This window comes from Panthera leo, chromosome D1, assembly GCF_018350215.1.
Source record: "Panthera leo isolate Ple1 chromosome D1, P.leo_Ple1_pat1.1, whole genome shotgun sequence".
Taxonomy (NCBI): domain Eukaryota; kingdom Metazoa; phylum Chordata; class Mammalia; order Carnivora; family Felidae; genus Panthera; species Panthera leo.
The window spans coordinates 23,311,574-23,331,540 of record NC_056688.1 but is presented as its reverse complement, the minus strand read 5'-3'; the positions used below and the strand labels follow the sequence as shown (position 1 = coordinate 23,331,540).

Sequence of the window (19,967 nt, the reverse complement as noted above, 5' to 3'; positions counted from 1 at the left end):
TGGGTCTTTGGGGCCTGGAGAACAGAAAGCCCGAATAACGTCAGGACCTCAGAGACAGGGATGAGACAGAGGCAGAGGTGGACGGAGGGGCAGAGAGAGCGGGGGTCACTCCTGAGACAGTCTCCTTCCTACCTGTGGGGAGAGACGCTCTGTGACCTCCAAGGGCAAGTTACTAAAACAACAACAATAAAAAAACAACAACACCCCAGCGAGTTACTTTTCTGAGTCTCAGCTCCCTCATTTGCAAAAGCAAACAGTTACTGTGAGGCCATCGTGTGGCAGCACGGTGCCAGGTGCTGGGGACACCAGGGTAAGGCAGTCGCAATCCTGCCCTATGGTGACCTCTGAGGCCTCTGCCAGCTTGTTTACCTCATTTCGTTTCACAAACCTGTGAGGTGGGGCAGATACTATTAGCCCAATTAACAGATGTGCTGATGGAGAACGAATAATGGCCACGGCTCTGCCTGAGGTCACAGACCTGGGGAGCAGACAGAGAGGAGACCAAGGATGCCATCCGGCTCCTGCCCGGCCGCCTGCCCCTGGCTGCTGGGCCGGCAGGGAGACACCTGTCAGTGTCTGGGCCCCACCTGGAACCACAGAAAACACAGCAGCCAGCATTTGCAGAGTGCTGGATTCCACGCACTGGGATGTCACTAGAAACGCTCTCTCGTTCAGAAGTGTGAGCTCCTCGGGGGAAACCGAGGCTCTGTGTCGGGCCCACGGCTGGGCAGCCGGGAAAGGAGTCAAGCCGTGGCTCCCTGTACCACACCACCGTCCCTGCACAACGTGGCCAGCCTGGGAGCTGAGGGGAGCGGGGTGCACAGGGGGAGGTGGCAGTGTGCTGGGTGGCCGGGGAGGCTTCCGAGAGCACAGCCTCGGGCTGGATGCCCACGGACACTTGCAATTTAGGAAGATGGCTACCGAGGGCACCCGGGCCATACCCGGGGGACCGGCCAGAGCAAAGGCCAGGAGGTGAGAACACACATGGCGTGCTCCTGGGAAAATAAAAAGTCTTAATGTGGCTGGATGGGGGCTTTCAAATAAAACTCTTTAGAGCCAAGAAACCCTCTGTCCTACTTTCAAAGGGAATTTTATGTGGAAACCCAATATGGAGAAAGAAGAGAAGTGTAGTTGTTTGGGTAGAAGCAAGAACAGGGGTGAACCGTGCCTCCCGAGAGGACACCTGAGAGAGGCTCCTTAGGGCCAGTCTGTGCAAGGTCTTAAAGTTTGGGCTGAGGAGGTGAAACAGGAACAGGGAGGGGACCCACTGAGCCCAGGGCAGGTAGAAGGAGGGGCCTGCTCTCCTCAGGGGGGCAGAAGCCTGCCCATCCTTACCTGGGGCTCCTGCCTGCCTCCCGGGTGCCCAGAGAGACCCCCGGCGGAGGGGGAGACCCCAGGCGGCCAGGCCCTTCTCTGACCAACAACTCACCTGTCTGCTCACTGCCTTTGCCCCAAGAAAAGGAGGAAGGAAAAACAGGAACGCAGTGAAGACGAAGTCAGAAAAGCCAAGCTGTGTCTTCCTTTCATTTATCAAACAAATATTTACTGAGCACTTGTTATTTGCTAGACATCATTCCAGGCATGAAGAATATAGCAGTAAACAAGACAGACAAGTTCCGGGAGCTTTACACTAAAATCCTAAAATCTCAGCGAGAAAATGCCTTAAAAGTTTTCAGATCTGCTCCACACCACAAACGTGCTCCTGCTATGCCCACATCTCCTTTGGCCTGTCCCCGTCAAGGTCACCAGTCAATGCGTACGCATCTTCCACGATAGGGAACGTGTCCCCTCCACAGGCAGGAGCATGCTCCAAAGCCTCCAGATGGCCACACCAGAAGACCCCCACTGGTGTCCCTCCCCACCCAGCCTAGGCAGAGCCTGAGGCAAGGGAGTCAACAGAGCGTCAAATGCACTGTTAGAATGTGCAGGTTTTATTCTATATCAACACAAAATATAAGGATTCCTTGCTAGTTCTGCTGATTCTGAGTCAATGGCCTGGGACCAAGGGAAATGAGTCAGCCCCGTTCTCACCTGCCCAGAGCTCCCGGGCCCCTCAGCCTCTGCCACCGTGACTGCCCTGTTCGCTTCCCTCCCAGGACCCCCCAGCAGTCGTCCCCAGAGCGTGCCCGCGCAGGTGCCCACTTCTCTCCTGCCGTCGCTTCCAGCCAGGCCTCCCTCCTCCTGACCTGTGCACCTGCAAAGGGCAGAGGGGACTGTGGAAGCTGCGAGGCAGAAGGGGAAGCTCACCACTAGGACCTCTCCAGGACGGGGCCAGGCCAGGGCGGGTGTCAAGCAAGGACCCTGGAGCAAAGGTGCTCCTGTCTGGCAGGAATGTGGGGATGCCAGACCCCAGAGCAGCCGCCTTGGCCCAGATCCCCCTGCTCGGACCTGTAGGGCCCCTCCCCATCTCCACGTGTGGCCCCGGTTGCCGGATGAGGCCTTGCAGCCCTGTGGGCGGCAGCTGGGGGAGCCGCTGCATTTCCAAAGGAATAGGAGCCGGCAGGCGGGCCAGATGGAAGCAATTACGGGGGGAAGCAGGAGAGGTGGGGGCTAGGAGGGGCTGGGAGGGCCAGCGGTGGGGAGGGAGGGTGGAGAGGGAGAGAGGACAGCCCCGCCCTGCCCTGCGGACCACAGGGGGCTGACAAGCAAAGTGCCTGCACTCACAGGAAGGGGGCCACATGGGCAAATGGGCAGGGCGAGATGTGGGGTGCGCAAGGGCTCTGGCTGGGAATCAGGAGGCGGAGGCTGTGGTCGGCCTTAGTCACTGATACACTGTGGCCCTGAGCAAAGCCCTTCACACCTCTGAGACTCTTCAGCCATCACAGGAAAGGGGAGGAGGAGCTTGGGGGAGCAGTGCTGGACTCAGCTGGAAAGTGCAGGTTTCCCAAACAGGACTAGATACAAAGTCTCCGCTCAGCTGCTCCCCGAGCAGTGTGACCGTGGCCATGCAGCTTACACTTCTCCAGGCTCCGTTTCTTCGTTTATAAACGGGCTGAGAGAAAGGGTTGTGTGAGGCTTACGTGATTTAAATAAGTGTATAGCGCACCTTTTTTTTTTTTTTTTTCTTGTAAGTTTACTGGGCCAGGCTTTTAAAAAGTGCTTGATTGACAAATGGTAACTACTTTTGTTATCTGCTAAGTCTTTTTTATTCTAAGGAGGTCTTTACAGAGGCTGCAAGGGCAGAGGACACAGGAAAGGTGGGGGGCATGGGTGGGGAGCATTGCAGCAGCCCCCTGGATCCCACACCCTGGAGGAGGGGTGGGATCCAAGGCAGGAACAACAGTGTGTGGGCCCAGCACTCTGCAAAGCGGTCCCTGTCCTCTCCAGCCATCACCACCCTCCCCACCCCACACAGCAAAGCAAGAGCCTGGAGCCGCTGAGCCACTCGGCTGGGCTTCGGAGGGAAGCTCCAGGCAGGAGGAAGGGACTATCCTATAACAGCTCCTCTGGGCTTCCAGAGCCAGGCCTTCTCCCGCTCAAGGCCCAGGTAGACACGGAGGGCTTCACCTAGGCCCGCACCTCCCCTCAGCCCCAGCAGCAGCATCTCTTCCCTGCTGGGCAGAAGCCAGGGCCTCGGATTCTAGAGTAGTCACACCCTCTTTCTACAGGCAGCTTTGCAGGGGGCAGGGTGGGCAGAGATAGTGAGATAGTGCCAGGAGCCGCCTGTCTGCTGGTCCCAGGCAAGGGGCCAAGACCAGAAGAAAACCTGCAGTTCTGGACACCGATGGCCCTCACACCCTGAAAAGCAAGCGACCCCACACGACCCCTTGGCAGAGTTCAGCCCCTGCTGGGCTCAAGGGGTACCCATCAGGGGCCCCAGGGGAACTGGCTGGGGTCCAGGCGTCACATACAGCTACATTCAACCACTTCCTCCATCTGTAGCACAAATAGTGTCTCACACACACACACACACAGGGAATGTGGTAGAGGTCAGGGGTGCTTCTGAGGCCAGGGGTGGCCAGCAGCATACCCAGGGTCCCTCAGAACACGCATATGCAGAAGTGCTGAGCATTCTGGGAAGGGGGCAACCAAGGAGAGATGGGGGAACAAGTGACTACAGCTCCAAAACCTGCCTAGCCTAGTTGTTTTGTCAAGGCAACCAAAAGTTTCAGATCAAGGTCCCAGGTCTTGAGAAGGAAGGAGGGCCCTGGGGGTCAGGGAAACAGCAGCTGCCTGCCACAGGGGAAATGTCTAACCAGAGGGCAGCTAAGGAGTCCGCAGGGAGGGAGCAAGTGCTCTCCTTTTCCTGAGGGCCCTCCCCTCACTACCTGACCACCCCCACCCTCCAGAGCCCAGGGCCCATCTCCAGGGATTCGGGAGCTCAACTGGGCTCTGGTGCCTGCCTTGATCTCAATCTGTAGACCTGACCCTCAGACTCTAGAATGTTCTGTGACACTGATCTGGAGGGTCGTATTCAGGAGGCTGAGCCTCTCCCTCTCCCGTGAGCTGGAACCATTTTGTATTATTCTAAGATACAGTGACCCCTTCGCCAAGACAGAGGATGTAAACTTTTGAGCCATTTTGAGAGGAGGAATTCATAGCTCCACTGGGACAGCCTCTCTGAGGCGAGACCCATAGAATGTGCCCAGATAGGGCCCGAGGGGGGACCCAATGCAGGGCAGAGGCCAGGCCAGGGTAGGGTCACTATGGGATGACCACAGGTTAAGCTAGAACAGAGAAAGGGGGTCCAACTTCTCTGCTCCTGCTGGTGAGGGTGGTAGTGGTGTGGGGGGGGGGGGGCCTTCCAAGATCTGTTACAATTCCAGAAAGGATCAGATTCTTGGTTCTACCCGGAAAACTGGATCCTAAAAGGGCTGAGAGGGTGGAGGGGACAAAAAACTCTGTTTCTGAGGAGTGGGAAGTGCTTTGGGTAGAGAAGGAGGTGAGGGAGGAAAGAGAAGACAGCCCAGAAGACACGGCCGGCCTCCATGGCCGGGGTCTCTGCTCTCAGAAAAGGGGGTCTCTGTTGTCTTGAGCAGTAACCCACACCTGAGCTACAGAAGCCCTCTTAGCCCACAGTCCAAGCAGACGATTCCTACTTTCCCTTCCTACATTCTTTCAGCTATGCTCCCCTCTTAACCCCTCAACTTGGACTGGTCGGTGGAGGACTGGCCCCAACTCCTGCCTCTCCTACAACTGCTTGATGAGACCCAGGACCCACGGGACAGCCTAAGATCTCCCACTCAGCCTAACAATGCTGAGGGACAGGGCACAGAGAAGGTTTAGAGTGGAGACAGGAGCAGAGCAAGGTCAGAGGGTATGCCCAGACCAGCTTCCAGCAAAGAGAAAAATCCCCCACGAGGTAATTTCCAGGTCCCAATAGCTGGCGCCTCCCAACCTCTCTGGAATTATGGGGCAGCTTTGCAGAGTAAGTGTGGCAGAAACATCACTAACAGCACTTACATACCTCTTCCTCTGTGCAGGCAGCTTTCAAAGCACTTAGCACATATCAACACATTTAAAATCGCCCTGGCAAATGCCAGGGCCAGGGCCCGGCAGAGGACGCAGCTCGGGAAAGAGCAGTATTGGTCTGTGCCCCTAGTGACACCCTAGCCCCTACCAGGCCCGTTCCCAAGGTTCTACAAAGAATAAGTCAGCCTGAACTTGGCTTCAACGCTGTGCCTCCCTCCAGTGGTGGAAAGCAAGGCTTCCCTGAGAAGCCAGTGGGGGTGCCAGCCTGTGGGTGGTCATGAGGTCAGACAAGCACAGTTGAGCACCTGAACGCTGCCTACACGCCCCCTCCCCCCTGTCTTCCAGCAGCAGCCCCCCCCCCCGAGCCAGGCCCTCAGGACGTGTGAAGCAGCAGAAGTACATGAGGCCTTAGATGGCCCAGACGGAGCTTCCCCCCCAAGACTGGAAACGGAGGGGGCAGCACCGGGCGGACATGTTGGCAACCCTGGGCCGGCCAGGAGGTCCCTGCCAGCACGGGCCCCAGGGAGGCACCCGGGGCAGACAGCTGAGCCCAGGGGTCCTGTCGCACCCTGGGGCCCCACCCTCACCGCAAACCCACCCCTTCCCACTGCCCACCACCCAGCAGCTCGGAGGCACCGTGGCTTAGGCCCAAAGGCCCCCCACAAGGTGGACCTGGTATCCCGGGCACTGCCAGCCTGCAGCCAGCAACCCCCACCTTCGGGCTCTGCTGGGCGACCTTGCGAGTCCTGCCCACAGATGGACCCAGCAAAGCCTGTCACCTCTAGCAAAGCCAGCCCACCCGATCTTCTGGACTCGATGGGGGCAGTGCTGCGAGAAACCCTGGCTCAGAGGATGCTGAAGGTGGGGACGCCTCTTCAGCCCGGGCGCAGGGGTGGGGGCTAGAAAGTTTCCGGAGAAGAGAACCATCCCGTTCGCTCACTCCGAGGGAGAGAGGAGCACAGGCTTCCCGCGAAAATCTGGTCCAGAGAAAGGGATCCCGGGGCTGCGGCCGCCCCACCCGGGCCGGCCCCGCGCTGCGCCCACGTGCCGGGCCGACCACCTCCCCGGCCGCCGCGGCGCGGGGCCGGGGGCCCGGCAGCCGGGCCCTAGCGGCGCTCCCGCCCTCCCTCCACCCGCCCCGGGCCCCACGGGGACCGGCCGCCGCGTACTCACCCTCGCGGGTGGAGCGGGGCGGGGCACGACACTTTCGCGCACAGCTCCGATCCGCTAGGCGCACGGGCTGGCGGCGCGGCGCTGGCGCTGCGGCTCCGCTCCACCGGGTCCCTGTCCCGGGCGCGGGGCCGGCCTGGGAGCGGGCAAGTCCGCCTGCGGGGAGGCGGGGGCCCGGGCCCGGGCCCGGGCGGGGGGCGGGGAAGGGGCCGGACACGCTTGCGCACACGGCCGGGGAGCCGACTCCGGGGAGCGGGCGGGCTGGAGGAGGAAGGGCGGGGAGGAGGAGGAAGAGCTGGGGCGCTGCCGCGCGCGGGCGGGGCCGACGCCCGCCGGCCGGGGACTGTGTGGGAGCAGCGGAGGCCACGGAGGGGAGGGGAGGGGGGGGGGGGGAGGACGGCGGGACCGGGGGCGGGGGAGGGGGCCGGGGCGCGGAGGGGCGGAAGGGGAGGCCGGATGGGGTGAGGGTAGAGCCCGGCGGGCGCTGCCTCCGTGTGAGTGGCGCCAGGCTGGATGTGCCCAGCGCAGCCTCCGCACACCCTCCTGGGAACAATGAGACCCAACAAAGGGTTCTCGGCTCTCCCACGTGGTGAACAGCGTCCTTCCCTCATTGGGGAAAGTGAGGCACGGAAGAGGGAGGGCCTTGCTCCGGGAGCCTCCCCCCCTTCCCCAGGGCACAGCGGTGAGGTGCCCTGGACCGAGACCTGGGCCTTTCTCTGCCCTAGTCTGCACCTGCAGCTCCCACACTGCTCTCTGCACCCCTCTTCTGCACACCTATTTTGGCCTTGAGAAAGCCTCTCAGTTTCTGTTCCTTACTGAAGGCGTCAGGCATCCTGTCGCCATCAGGCTCCTGACCCTACTTGGTTGGGCTCAGACATCCCCAATCAAACCTGGAAACAGCAGTCCAGAAGTCACCGCCAGGACAACCCACAGCCCCCAGCCCCCGAGGCACTCCTTTTCCTAGGTGAGTGGTATTTACCGAGCCCCCAGTGTGAACAGCCTGGTGCCTGAGGCTCCAGGAGCTCCAGGGAAAGTCTAAGACCCAGTCCCTGTCTCCAAGAAGCTTACCATCCAGCCAGGGAGAGAAAGCTTACAAAGGACTTCTGTTCAAGAAGAAGGCAAGAAAGGATGTGACTAAGTGTCAGGGCATGAGTCACTGAGGGTAAATGCAAAGGGGGTTCGGAGAAGTGCCAACTCCAGGTTCACTGCAGATGAAACTGAAGGGCTTATCTGTTGAGAACAGGTGCCTCAGGCTGCTCGGCTCTGCAGGAGCAAAGTGGAGAAGGCTTGGGTTAACAGAGGCGGCCTCCAAGTTCTTCCACAAGTGACCGTTCTGTCCTAAATCACACCTTGCACAAAGGTGTTTTTTTCCTGCGTTTCCCCATTGTCTAACATCATTACGTTTGAATGGTGCCTTTGGCTTGGTCAGGCAAGCATTCATTCAACAGCTACTTACTGCACGTCAGCTCCAGGCCTGGAGCTAACCTAGGTGGAAAGAAGCCAGTGACTAAAGTCCTTGCCCTGAGCAAGTCCAGGGGACAGGGGGCTCTCCTTTTACACATAGGAAAACTGGTCCAAAGAGAGTGAGCAACCACCAGAAGCACCTGGGTAAGTCTGGCCAAGCTGACCTGAGAATCTGCCCAGTTCTAAACTTTGCTAACTCTTTGATGGACGAGATCTAAACACAGTTTGCTGTTCTTGCTGTGAACCATGTAAACTTCGCTCTGCCAGAGACTAGAACTGAAGGGCCTGCTCTCACTCCTGGAGACCTGATTCCCGAATCTGCCTCTGTCATCACATGGCTTTAGTTTTCTTACTAAACAAACAAACAAACAACACCTCCCCCCCCCAAAAAAAAAACCTTACTAAAAAAAATGGAGGGGGTGCCTGGGTGGCTCAGTCGGTCAAGTGTCTGACTTCGGCTCAGGTCATGATCTCATGGTTGGTGAGTTCGAGTCCCGCGTCGGGCTCTGTGCTGACAGCTCAGAGCCTGGAGCCTATTTCAGATTCTGTGTCTCCCTCTCTCTCTGCCCCTCCCCCCCCCCATGCGCTGTCTCTCTCTCTCCCTCTCTCTCTAAACGAAATAAACATTAAAAAAAGGAAATAACTGTGTTTAGTTAAAGGTGTTAAATTAGGCAATGGATAGGAACTTGCTCTCAAGCTCTTGTGCTTTGCAAGTGTGTGTCGTTCTATTATGCAGGCGGCTTCCCTTCTCTAACCTTTAAGAGTATTCAGGTCCCCTCCCCTCCCCCTCCCCCAGCTTGTCCTGGGCCTGGTTACTGGGTGCCCAGAAGCCAACTGTAATTCTGACTCCTCCCCTTCGGCCACAATGTGCTTACTCATGATCTTTCTTTCCCCTTCAGTTTCTTAATGGCACAACCAGATGCTTTGCTAGCTGCCTAGAAGCCTTATCACCAGTGGGGCAGGAGGGAAGCAATCGGGTGCCTTTCGACCCCAGGTGAGGGGTTCTGGAGCCATCTGAGCACCTCCCAGCTCCTCGCACCCTTGCAAGACACTGCTCGGCAAGCGGCCGTGTGATGGAGCAAGCAGGGCTTTGGCTCCTGGGGGAAGGTTCTTCCCGGAAGCTGGCTCTGCTCTGCCAAGCTCAGGTCAAGACAACCTGACGGATGGCAATCTGGGTCCCAGTCCCCCTCTGAGCCACGCTGCTTCCGTTCCTGTTTCCTCTGCCTCCCTTTAGCTCTGTGGCTCTGTCTCCACGGTGGAGGAACTGGAGGACACCTCTGCTGGGGCAACCAGAGGGGCCTCTGTAGCAGAGGGAAGAGGCAGAGGAGCGAGGGGCCCTGAAGGGGCAGGTGCACGTAGGGCTGGGGAGCCCTGGCCCCGGAGGCTCCTCCTTGGCAGGCCGCGGGTGTGGGTAGGAGGCACATTGCCGCTTGACAAATGTGCCTCACAGGCTTCTGGCTCCTGTCCCTCACATGTGCCACGTTAGCATCCTGCCCACCAGGAGGAGGGAACAGCAAGATGCCGTGTGAGGAAGAAATAAACCCAATCCAGCATCTCAGATGCTTTTAAAAATAGCAACTCTGGGATGGTATTTCAGCTCCTATTTTTATCAGATTTATATGACTGGACCATGAAGCTGAGCTGTTCCCAGGGTTCTCAATAGCAGGGGACATCACTGTTGTAGTCTTAGAAACCTGCCAGTAGGCCAAGGCATTCCAGGAACCTTTAGTCTGGAAGAGATCCCAAGAAGTCACCGCGTGCAGTGCTTGCCTGTTTAAGGCCACAATCAATTAACCACAGATCGTTCATGGCTTGCTTTTTGCCTTAAAGTCACTTGGTTGCTATGCCTCCGCTGAATCATCTAGGATTTTACAGCCCTTCGGATCAGTTAGTTCTTTTTAATATCTAGCCCAAATATCTCTGGTTACGTCCTCTTTGGGCCTTCTCACAGTAGGACAATAGCTAACGTTTACCGAGTGACCACTACGTCCACAAAATCCTCTTAGTGAATCCCGACAAAACCCCTCGTGGGGGGCACTATTATCATTCCTAATTTAGGAGCAGTTATGTAACCTGCCCAAGGTCATACCTGGGTGCGGGGCAGATTCTGTGACGGAACCATCAGACCCCACTGCCTCTTAGGCACTCGCACAGTCCTGAAGGAAAAACTGGCTGGCGTTCTAATTGTGCACGCGTGCCTCATGCTGGCTTAGGTCGAGGCCCCCCAGCGTGCTGAGCCATGCTCTTTCCAACTGCTGGGCCTACGATTGTGCGGGCCTTTGCTATCAAGCTTAGCCTAGAAATGTGGCGTCTCTCTGTGTAAGGTCTCACAGCCCCCTCTGCTTTTTTGAAGGCATTCGCCACTCTTGTAATTACTTTGCAATTAATGAAGTGCAATGTAATTGAATTGAAACACTCTAAACAGATTCGGTCCATGTTTATTTTTTAAGTGGTTAAAACATGGGAACTTCAAGTTTATGAAGATTTCAGAATCCAATATAACTTTCCTAATAACAACAATACAATAAACGCAGGGTTGCCGACACGTGTGTTGCTAAATGAGGGTATTTTAAAAATGACTACCTTTCATTATCACCACCTTCCTCTTAGAAAAAAGACACTTTCACTTTATACATACATGTTTAGAATAACGATTTTGTCCTTCCTGAGAAGCAAGGGTTGGCCGGCCTACATCAGTCTGGCTAGAAATAAAATAGATATGCTAACCTGTTTTGGATATGGAAGTATTACAAGAGAAACAATTTCAAGTATTACTTTGTATGTAATTATCTCTTGATTTGTTTCTCAGGACGGGGATGGGTGTTCAACAGGGACAAGCAGAGTAGACCCTCAGTGTCCAGCTTGTTATTTTTCTCAAATTCATGAAGGAATGTTGACAAATCCAAAACACTCAGCAATTTTGCTCTCGGAGGAAACTTTTAGGCAAACTGAAAGGAGCCAAGAAACAATAGCAGTCATGCCTCCAACTGCTTCCTTCCTTCTCCAGCCACACGCCAAGGGGATAGTGGGCCAAGCACCGGGGCTGACAGCCAATTGTGGACGTGTCCAGGATTTTTCTGGGAAGGGTGACATCCACCACTGCTCCAACAGAGCAGGGACACAGGCACGTATGCCGAGGACACGCGATCAAACACAGAAGGCACTCTTTGCAGCACGCAGGACAGATTATGCTGCCGGAGGGGGGTGGGGGGAGGTGGCATTTGCTAGTTAGTTAAGGTGGGGCCGAGAAACCCTGGTCATGCTCAGGAAGTTCTCTCTGGGGAGGCAGGATGTTGGGCACTGCAACGTGTCATCAAGGGGAAAGCTGGGGCAGAGAGGGGTAGCTCTAATTCTGCATCCCCCGGAAAACCAAGAGACCTGGACTGAGCTCCTTTACAGGAGGGGACAGCCCTCTCAGTGGGGGTGTGGGTGGGAGTGGCAAGTTGCTGCACCTGCCTCAGGCCCACGGGTCCCAACGTGGAGTGAGCTGCCCCTGGGAACAGACTCCCTAGAAACGACAGGAAGTGGCATTCACGTGTGGTCAGAAACCGTGGGTCTTAGAGAAGAGTCCTGCCAGGCCCTCTGGGATTTCAGTGAGGTGTAACAGAGAGATGGGCCCCTTGACTCAGTCAGTTCTTCCCTGCAGCTTGAGGCCCCAGGATTCAGGTGAGACGGAGTCTCGTGTGGTTACAGGGGCAAATAGGTATACCACGAGAGACTCAGCAGGATCCATTTCATGGCTCACCACACATCTGACCAGCTGTTTCCTGGAGAGGAGCAGCAAACACTCTTGTGCGCAGTGACACCGGCCCCTGCTGGGGCCTTTGGGGGCACGAGGCCAAACTCCTGAGGTCTTCTCCCAGCTCGCAGGGCTGCCCTCTGGGCCTTCATGACTCCCACTCCAGGCACCAGGGGAGAACTGACCCCCTCCTCCCCTCGGAAAGCAGAATCGGTCCCGACAGAGGAGCACCTCCCAGCACTACAAAGGAGCACAGCCTTTAGAACCTCCCTCTAGAACAGCCTTTACCTACTGTCTCGTCCTATGCTCCCCTGCCCCACTGAGTCATGCTCCCCGAGGGTACAGACCCGCAAGACCTTCTTGTTCCTGTCAGCGCCTTGCAGTGCTGGCCCATGCAGGATGTTTGGTAGAAACTTGAAGGGTGAGTAAACCCGAGAGGGAGGAGGAGGGATGGGACAGATCAGGCGAGGGAGCCAAGGCTGGGAATGCCTTCACAGGGCTTAGTCCCAGGGAGCTAGAGATCTTGTCCCCTGGGAGGCTCCTGAGTGCTCTCCTTTTTGGTTCAGGACTGGCCACCTGCTGGTCTTCTCTCCCATCCAAGTACTAACCAGGCCCGACCCTGCTTAGCTTCCGAGATCAGACGAGATCGGGCGCGTTCAGGGTGGTATGGCCATAGACCCTGCTGGTCTTCTCTAAGCACGCACCCTGTGTGCCCCACCGGCAGCAACTGATCTGCCCAGGAGAAGAGGACACTCCCAGGATTGGGTCCCTCCACTCTGTCTGCGAGGAGGGGCCTCTGGGTTCGCATCCCCTCCACTCCTCTGCTCGCCTCGTTTGTCTTTGCAACAGATTTTTTTTTTAAGTTTATTTATTTATTTTGAGAGAGCGAGGGAGAGTGAGGGAGAGCACAAGCAGGGAAGGGGCAGAGAGAGAGGATCCCAAGCAGGCTCTGTGCTGTCAGTGCCGAGCCCGACACGGGGCTCGAACTCCTGAATCCTGAGATCATGACCCGCGCTGAAATCAAGTGTCTGATGCTGAACTGACTGAGCCACCCAGGCGCCCCCTACGACAGCTCTGACGCATGGGAGAAAGACCAGCTGCCTTCATTTCCACCTGCAGAAGGTGCGGGCCACACCTCTCTCCCTGTAACCAGCCCCCTCCGGCCTCACCACCCTCATCACCTTGCTCCAGTTCGGCGGCCCTGCCGAGCACTGTCGGGATTCTGAAAGCATCCCCCGCGTGTCTTCTTAGGGGAAGCTTTTACTCGAGCCTGTCTCACATACCTGTTTTCAAGATAACTACCCGGGCGTTGCCTTTTTACTCCTACGTTCCTTGGCTGTCTGCCCCAGTAGCCTGGAGGGTAGGTAGGAGCTTTGTTTTCCCAACACTTAAAATACCGTCTGGCTCAAGAGTTGATCGGTAAGTCAAAGTTTAGCATAAAGCAACATTAGCACACGGTACGTTTACACGGCAGGACACTTCATGGACCCTCATCCCCGCTCTCCTTCACAAAGCAACAGGCTCAGGACTCGTTAGGGCTGGTGTAACGTTAGGGGGTGAAGGTCGGCTTCCGGAGGAGAGACTTCTGTCTGTTCACCACTTACCAGTCTCTGGGGCAGTGCCTGGCCAGCAGCATGCGTTCAATAAACATGTGATTCTGTTTCTCAGTCCAGGGATTGCAGAATAGGAGCCGCCCCTCTCTGCCTTATGCTTCCCTCTTATCACCTGGCGGAACCCGACATCCCGTTTCCCCCGAGAAAGCCCCCTGAGGAGGTGCAACCTGGTGTCCTTCAGCCCCAGCTTGACTAACCAGCAATGCCAGCCCCTCTGTAGTGGCGTGACAGAGCCGTCCTCTGTGCCCATGCAAGCGCCTTCTGTCTTCAACCGCGTGCCCTCGCACGCGTGCCTGTGTCCCTGTGCTGCTGGAGCCATGGTAGATGTCACCCTTCCCAGATAAGCACCCGAAGGCTCCCTACAGGCCACCAGCCCCAGACACCCTGAAGTCCCTTCCTGGCCTCCAGATTCTATGGACAGGGGACCTGTGACGCTCCGGTCCCACCTCGAACCGGAGCCCCTCAGAGCTTTGTCCTCCACTGCAAACGCCTCGTTTTGCCCTTGTTGATACGGTTTTGCATGTGATCTCCTGGCTGCTCTATGTGAGTCTGTTTTGTCTTCCTGCCTAGATAATAAACTCAAGGCCAGGGACTCGCCGACCGAGTAACAGAGGCAAAGGCAGGCTTTTTGGGCTTTTGCCTCATCTGATTCTTATTAAAGCCCTCCCACTTCCAGGCCGTCATCCTTCATCCTTGTCAACAAGAAGTTTATCAGCAGGGTTGACTCACACACGGGAGGTGCAATCTCAATTCTGGGCAGGGAAAGAGGAAGCGCTGTCAAAAAAAACCTCTATAGATTATTTCCAGAGAGTTTTTGTATTTGGTTTTTTTGGGGAACTCCCAGACATGTGGGCCCAGGAAACCATTAGGAAGATGTCGAAAATGGGGAGGGACAGGGGCGTGATGGCGGAGTAAGGCTTGCAGACGGGGAGAGGTGCTGTTGGATTCGGGACTCGGCAATCACCGGGGATGGCGCTCCCAGGGATTTGCAGAAAGCCCTCGGCACGCTCCCAGGTCAGCTGAAGCCACCGCCCCCCGACTTGGCTGCTCTTTTCTCAGGATCTGCCCACCCCGCTCTCTCGCACCACCTGCCTCCCCAGGCCCTGGCGTCAGTCCACACCGAAGGAGACCAATACTTTATTCACATACTAGAAATAAGCCGGTACAAAATACACTTTTGAAAAATCCACTTGGTGCTAAAACTCCCTCCGTCCCTCCCCGCCCCGCCCCCCAGCCCGCACATCTGTGTTCCTGTCCCAGGGGACGGCCCCTGGGCCACACTCAGCTCCTCTGGGCCTCCTGCAAGAGCTGGAGCAGGGGGTCGTCGGCCCGGAGGGCAAAGGTGAGGGTGCGCCGCTGGTAGTGCTCCGGGTCACACTCCAGGTTCTCGATCACCTCTGCTAACAGGTGAGCCCGCTCCACCGCCGAGCCAGGGGCCTCGAAGCCCAGGGCGGTGAAGTGCACGTGCAGGTGGTAGTAGGAAGGCAGGTAGTGCAGGTACACTCGGAGGCGGTCCCCCTTCACCCCGTAGCGCTGCAGGATGGCTTCCTGAGGAAGGGCAGCGGCGGGACGGGTTACCGTGCTGCCCACGGGCCAGCGCCAGAACCCTCCTCTAGGCCCAATCCCCGACTAGCCTCCGGACGTCTGATAAAACCCTGCAAACAGCTCCCTGCCCACGGTTTGCTACGGGTCTCTGTGTTCCATTCCAGGGAGTCAACAAAAGCAGGTGACAGCCGCAAGGGGGAGGCTCCTTCTCCCAAATGAAGGGAACGGTGGCCTCCATTAGGGTTCCACACTCCAACCTGCACACAACATTCAGGCTGCTCAGACAGTCGCTACTGGGAATCTAGGAAGTCCCAGTGCCAAGAGACAGGCCCCAGATGCCCAAGACTATGGGGACCATCCTCCCCCCAGGTGACCAATGCGTGCTTAAGTCACCGGGTAAGTGGGAGGGAGGCTTGTACCCCCTCTTAGCATGGAAGAGTGCACAGCCGGGAACAAGGGTGACAGGGACGGGGCTGAGCCGAGGCCTGGTGGAAGAGAGAGGGTGGGGGAGGGTGCATGGGAAGGGCTGCCCCTAGAAGATCCAGGGAAGGTCTCGCTGGACTCCTGGAGGAAGTGGGGAACACGGACGTTGGCCCTGGCTCCCTCTGACCACCCTCCACCTTGCTCAGGGGTTAGGGTTTTTTCTACCGAACTCCCTTTCAGGAGCCTCCTAGGTTTGGCATTGACAGGAGACTCTGATTTCCATTCTGGGTGAATCCCTGAGGAGGTCAGAGGTGAAGAGAAAAAGACTAGGGCCTCAGTGGGCTCAGAATACACGCCACAATTACATCCTGGACTTGGAACTCCGCCTGGGGATCTCTGCAGCAGTGTGAGGTCAAGGCCGGGGCACCCAAAGGCCTTCCGGGGATACATATGGCTGGCCTGTCTGGGCGAGGCTGCCTGAGCTGCAGGGCAAGTCCAAGTGTAGGCCCCGCATTTCCCGGAGAGAAAGACACCACTCTCTGACATCCACAGGAGTTTCAGCAGAGAAGCAAATGACTCCAAAAAGAGACAGGTGGCCAGAGAGACAGTGATGTGGGCAGGCAGGAGGAAGAAGGCCGGGCAGCTGGGGTCTAGAGGTCAGCAGAGAGTGGACCCACGAGAGCCCCTCCCCCAGGCCTGCGGCAAAGCCTCTGAGCAGCAAGGTGGCGAGCTTCTCTCCTGGCCGGGCACCCTGGTGACTGCTGGGCCCTGGCACGGGGGCTGCATCTTTGATCGTTTCCAAAACATCTCTGAATGTTTCTGAGAACGACCTCACAGAATGTGATTTAGCAGCATTCCATCCAGATACTGAGGCCCAGAGAGGTGAGGTGAAGAGTCCTGCCCAGAGTCTCTCCGGTGGTTAGGATCAAAATGTCAGAATCAAGACCACAACTCAGGATTCTAGACTCACTTCTCCCACCTTCCTTTGCCTCTTTACTTTCATTTATTTTTTTTGAAAGGGGGAGGGCGCAAGTCAGTGAGGGGCAGAGAGAAAGAGAGAGAGAATGGGGCTTGAGCTCACCCAATGTAGGACTCGAACTCATGAACCATGAGATCATGACCTGAGCTGAAGTCAGATGCTTAACCGACTGAGCCACCCAGGCGCCCCAGGGCTCCCTTTACTTTCATGTGATTCAACAAATATCCCAGTATAAAGCACCCCAGAATGCCAGGTGCTACAAAATTCAGTCTCTGGCCATAGGGACCCATCTCCCCAAGAAACATGTCTGGTGCAATGTGGCTGTCATGAGCAGACACAGGTGATCCTGGGATGGGAGGGGAACCTTGGCGGAGGAAAGGTGGCTGAAAGTAGAGCTGAAGGATAGGGCAGGACCAGGAGACAAGGGCCTTGTGAGTCCATCTAAAGGACCTTCGTGAGGTCCTGGGACTGGCATCCAGAGACAGGCCCCTTTCACAGATGGACTTCTCAGAAGGGTGAGGAAAGTGGCCACGAACACACTGGAATTGAAATATGACTCCTCTGGGCTTCAGTACGGATGTGGCCAAGGCAACTCACCTGCCCCTCCCGGAGGATGTTCCTGAGCAGCGGCAGGTGCTCTGGAGTAAGGTCCCGCAGTGATCTGATGCCCCGGCGATGGCAGATGGCAATCAGGTACAGGTCATCTAGCTGCGCAGAGATCAGCACGGGTAAACCAGGCTCAGCAGGGGACAGAGCCAGGGGAGGCTGCTAGTCCTGGAATTCTGCAGGGAAGCCAGGAAGTACCCACCCCCAGGCCTGCTGTACCACAAGCCACAGGCGATCCCGGGGAGCCCACGGGAGGACCAATCCCTGGGCAGTGGGGGCCTCCACATGCCTGGGATGAGTGGGACAGACTAAGGATAGAACTTCTGTTTATTCTTCCTGCTAAAGAGTACCATATAGGAATATTTATATACTCACAGAGCTGACGAGGGGGTGGGAGGAGAAGGTTCAAAGAAGTGCCAAGGACAACTTTCCCTCCAAGACTTTAAAATCTAATAGCATATAGGTGAGTAACTACTACAAGACACAAAGTGATAAAAGTACAGGAGGAAGAAGGAAAGACTATCTAGCTAGGGTGATCCAGACATGCTTCCTGGAAGAGGAGGTAGGGGACCCAGGTCCTAAAGAAGGGGTAGCATTTAGAGGAAGAGCATTCAGGTTAGAAGGAACAGTGACAGCAAAGCCTCAGAGACAAGAAAGTATACAGCATGTGAGGGGCAGAGTAAGTAATTCGATTTGTCTGGAGTCCAGTGTAGGGGAAGGATGTAGAAGGATTTGAAAGGTGGAAAGGGGCCCCGGGGCCAGCTCAGCAATGAGCAACCACCAGAGCGCTTAACCTTTTCCTCTCTTCCCCTAACGCACAGGGCTCATAGGCCAACCCTTCCGGCTGTCCTTCCTGAAAACAGCGCCTGGCCGAAAACCTGGAGATCACAACAGTGTAAAGAACCAAAGTCAACAAGATCTTGTGCCAGAGAGCAAATAAACTCTTCTTCTGCCCAGAAAACCTTCCCGCCCTCCCCGCTCACCCACACTGGCCCTGGCCGACTATCACATCCATGTGCGAGGCAGGCCCCAGACACCAGGGCTCCAAGGAGCAAGACGCAGGAGGAAGCCGGCAGCACTCAGCCAGGCAGTGTGAGCTGCTAGATCCCTCAAGGACATAATCTGGGGACCATGAGTCACCAACCAAATCCCCAAGGGCCCCAGTTTGAAAACTGAGAAGACGGTTTTCCATATGGTGCCTGGTGTCCAACTGTGCCCCTTCAGGCCAACAGAGTCTCTTCCTACCACATTCTTCTCTGCACGAGTTCCAACAATCCGGGCTCTCTGCCTCAGGCCGGCTACAGACCAGCCCCGTGGGAACCGCCCAGCAGATGGCTGAGCTGTGCCTACCTAGGCTTCAGTTTTGCCCATCAGTCTCTCCCAGCCTCTCCCTTCTCATGGCCTGTGCCCAGCACATTTGCTCTGTCCCTCGTGAGGAGCCCAAGAGAAGCAGGAAACAGAACTGCTTGAACTCGGGGTGTACATGTGCCTGTCAGTGTCTCCAGCCGTTCTTATATGTCACTGTCACAGGCTCTCAAATAACAGTGGCATTTGTTTTAGATGATGTCTGCTGACAAATCACAAACGTGGCATTAAATCACACCTCTTTGCTCCACTGGCAGGGAAAGAAACCCATTCTGTGATAGGCAGACGTGAGCCCAGATTTTCTGCAGGCAGCCCAAGGGCCCCCGGCCCAGAGAAATGGCATGAAGAAAATCAGACAAGGAGCTGTCAAGGGTCTCAGGCTGGTATCCCTCAAGCTGGCCCATCGGTCACTTCAGGCAGGCAGTCACCACTGATCTCTTTTTACAAGGCAGGACAGCAGAGTCAAAGGAACAGCTTCCTGGCAAGGGGCACGGTGGAGAATGGCCGGAGGGCCATCTTTCCACCTCTGGAGCGACCCAGAGGAAGAGTTTCTTGGTCTGAGCCCTTTAGACCAAAGAACCTACATTATATGAGCGGAAAGTGCATGTTGTGTCCATAGAAACACACCCTATATACTTATATACACAACATGCAGAGACGATACCTGGAAGGAGAGACAAAGACATAATCTCTTTTGAGAAACAGCCCCTTCTGGGGAACGGAAGTGGAAGAATGTGGGGTGAGGGAACTTGCTTTCACCGCACTATTTATTCTATTCTGCACTTTTACCTCGTGCATGTATTAACTAGACCTTAAAAAAAAAAAAGCAAATAAAAGAGAATATACAGGTGATCGCTTAAAAGAACTGAGGAAGGGATATTATAAACTCCAGGGAGGCAAGATTCTCTAACAGACATTAGGCATTTGATCAATCTATGTGGAATGGATAGATGGGTGGATGATGGACATATGGACAAAGTCTCTTTAATCCTGGGCCAGCAGCTGGGAGGCGAGGAGATTCCTGGGTGGCTAGGAAGGCTCCTTAGGGAAAATATGGCGGGTTCCTCTCTCCTCAACCCTCCTCTAGTACAAGGACAAAGAAGTCCAGGCCCGGTCTGTCTCGCCTGCTGGCCACGCTGCCAAATTCTAAGGGAGCAGTCAATTTCAGTGTTCTGTCACAAGGCAAGGATTTGAGACAACGAAATATGGCACCACTAAGAGACAAGTGCTAATTAAGGAAAGGTTAAGAACAATTGCACCTGTATGACCATTAAGGGAAACGTGACATTTAAGCTGGCCTATTCACAACCCCCAAGGGCAAGTCGCCCCAGCCCTGTGGCTGGGAGCCCAGTGCAGCTCCTGAAGACTTTTCTGTCTTAAAGGGAACAGAGAGACAGGGCAGTTCCACCGGCAGGCCCAGCGGGATGCCTGCCAGCACAAGGTCAAAAGGACAATGGATTTTCATTCTCAGGGCCCTGGGCTCAAGTGTGTTCAAGGGCTTCTTGAATGGAGATGCAGGAGTCAATCTTTTGCTGTCCCAGCCTGGCCCTCAGACCACCACCTCCTACAAGTCACAAGCTCCTTAGTCTTCAAAGATCTCGTGAGGCAGAAGTTCCTTCCACCTCACATCCCATCTCCCGTGACCCAGTCT

The 19,967-nt window shown here is 56.2% G+C and overlaps 2 protein-coding genes and 1 pseudogene across 5 annotated transcripts in view; all 3 read right to left on the bottom strand.

Annotated features, from left to right (window-relative positions):
• The window catches only part of ST3GAL4 (ST3 beta-galactoside alpha-2,3-sialyltransferase 4), a 32,557-nt gene extending 25,796 nt beyond the window's left edge, over positions 1 to 6,761 (bottom strand). For all 3 annotated transcript variants that reach the window (XM_042906987.1, XM_042906988.1, XM_042906992.1), the window contains exon 1: positions 6,586 to 6,761. The gene's annotated coding sequence lies outside the window, so the exon portion shown is untranslated. The remainder of the gene's footprint in view (positions 1 to 6,585) is intronic.
• A 5,589-nt stretch (positions 6,762 to 12,350) lies between these two features.
• Positions 12,351 to 12,463, bottom strand: LOC122201469 (annotated as a pseudogene).
• Positions 12,464 to 12,800: 337 nt separating this feature from the next.
• The window catches only part of DCPS (decapping enzyme, scavenger), a 47,613-nt gene continuing 40,446 nt past the window's right edge, over positions 12,801 to 19,967 (bottom strand). For both annotated transcript variants that reach the window (XM_042906993.1, XM_042906994.1), the window contains 2 exons: positions 16,943 to 17,053; positions 12,801 to 14,946 (listed from right to left, as the gene is read on the bottom strand). In XM_042906993.1, the coding sequence (XP_042762927.1) occupies positions 14,680 to 14,946; positions 16,943 to 17,053 (378 nt within the window). In that variant the 3' untranslated portion in view covers positions 12,801 to 14,679. The remainder of the gene's footprint in view (positions 14,947 to 16,942; positions 17,054 to 19,967) is intronic.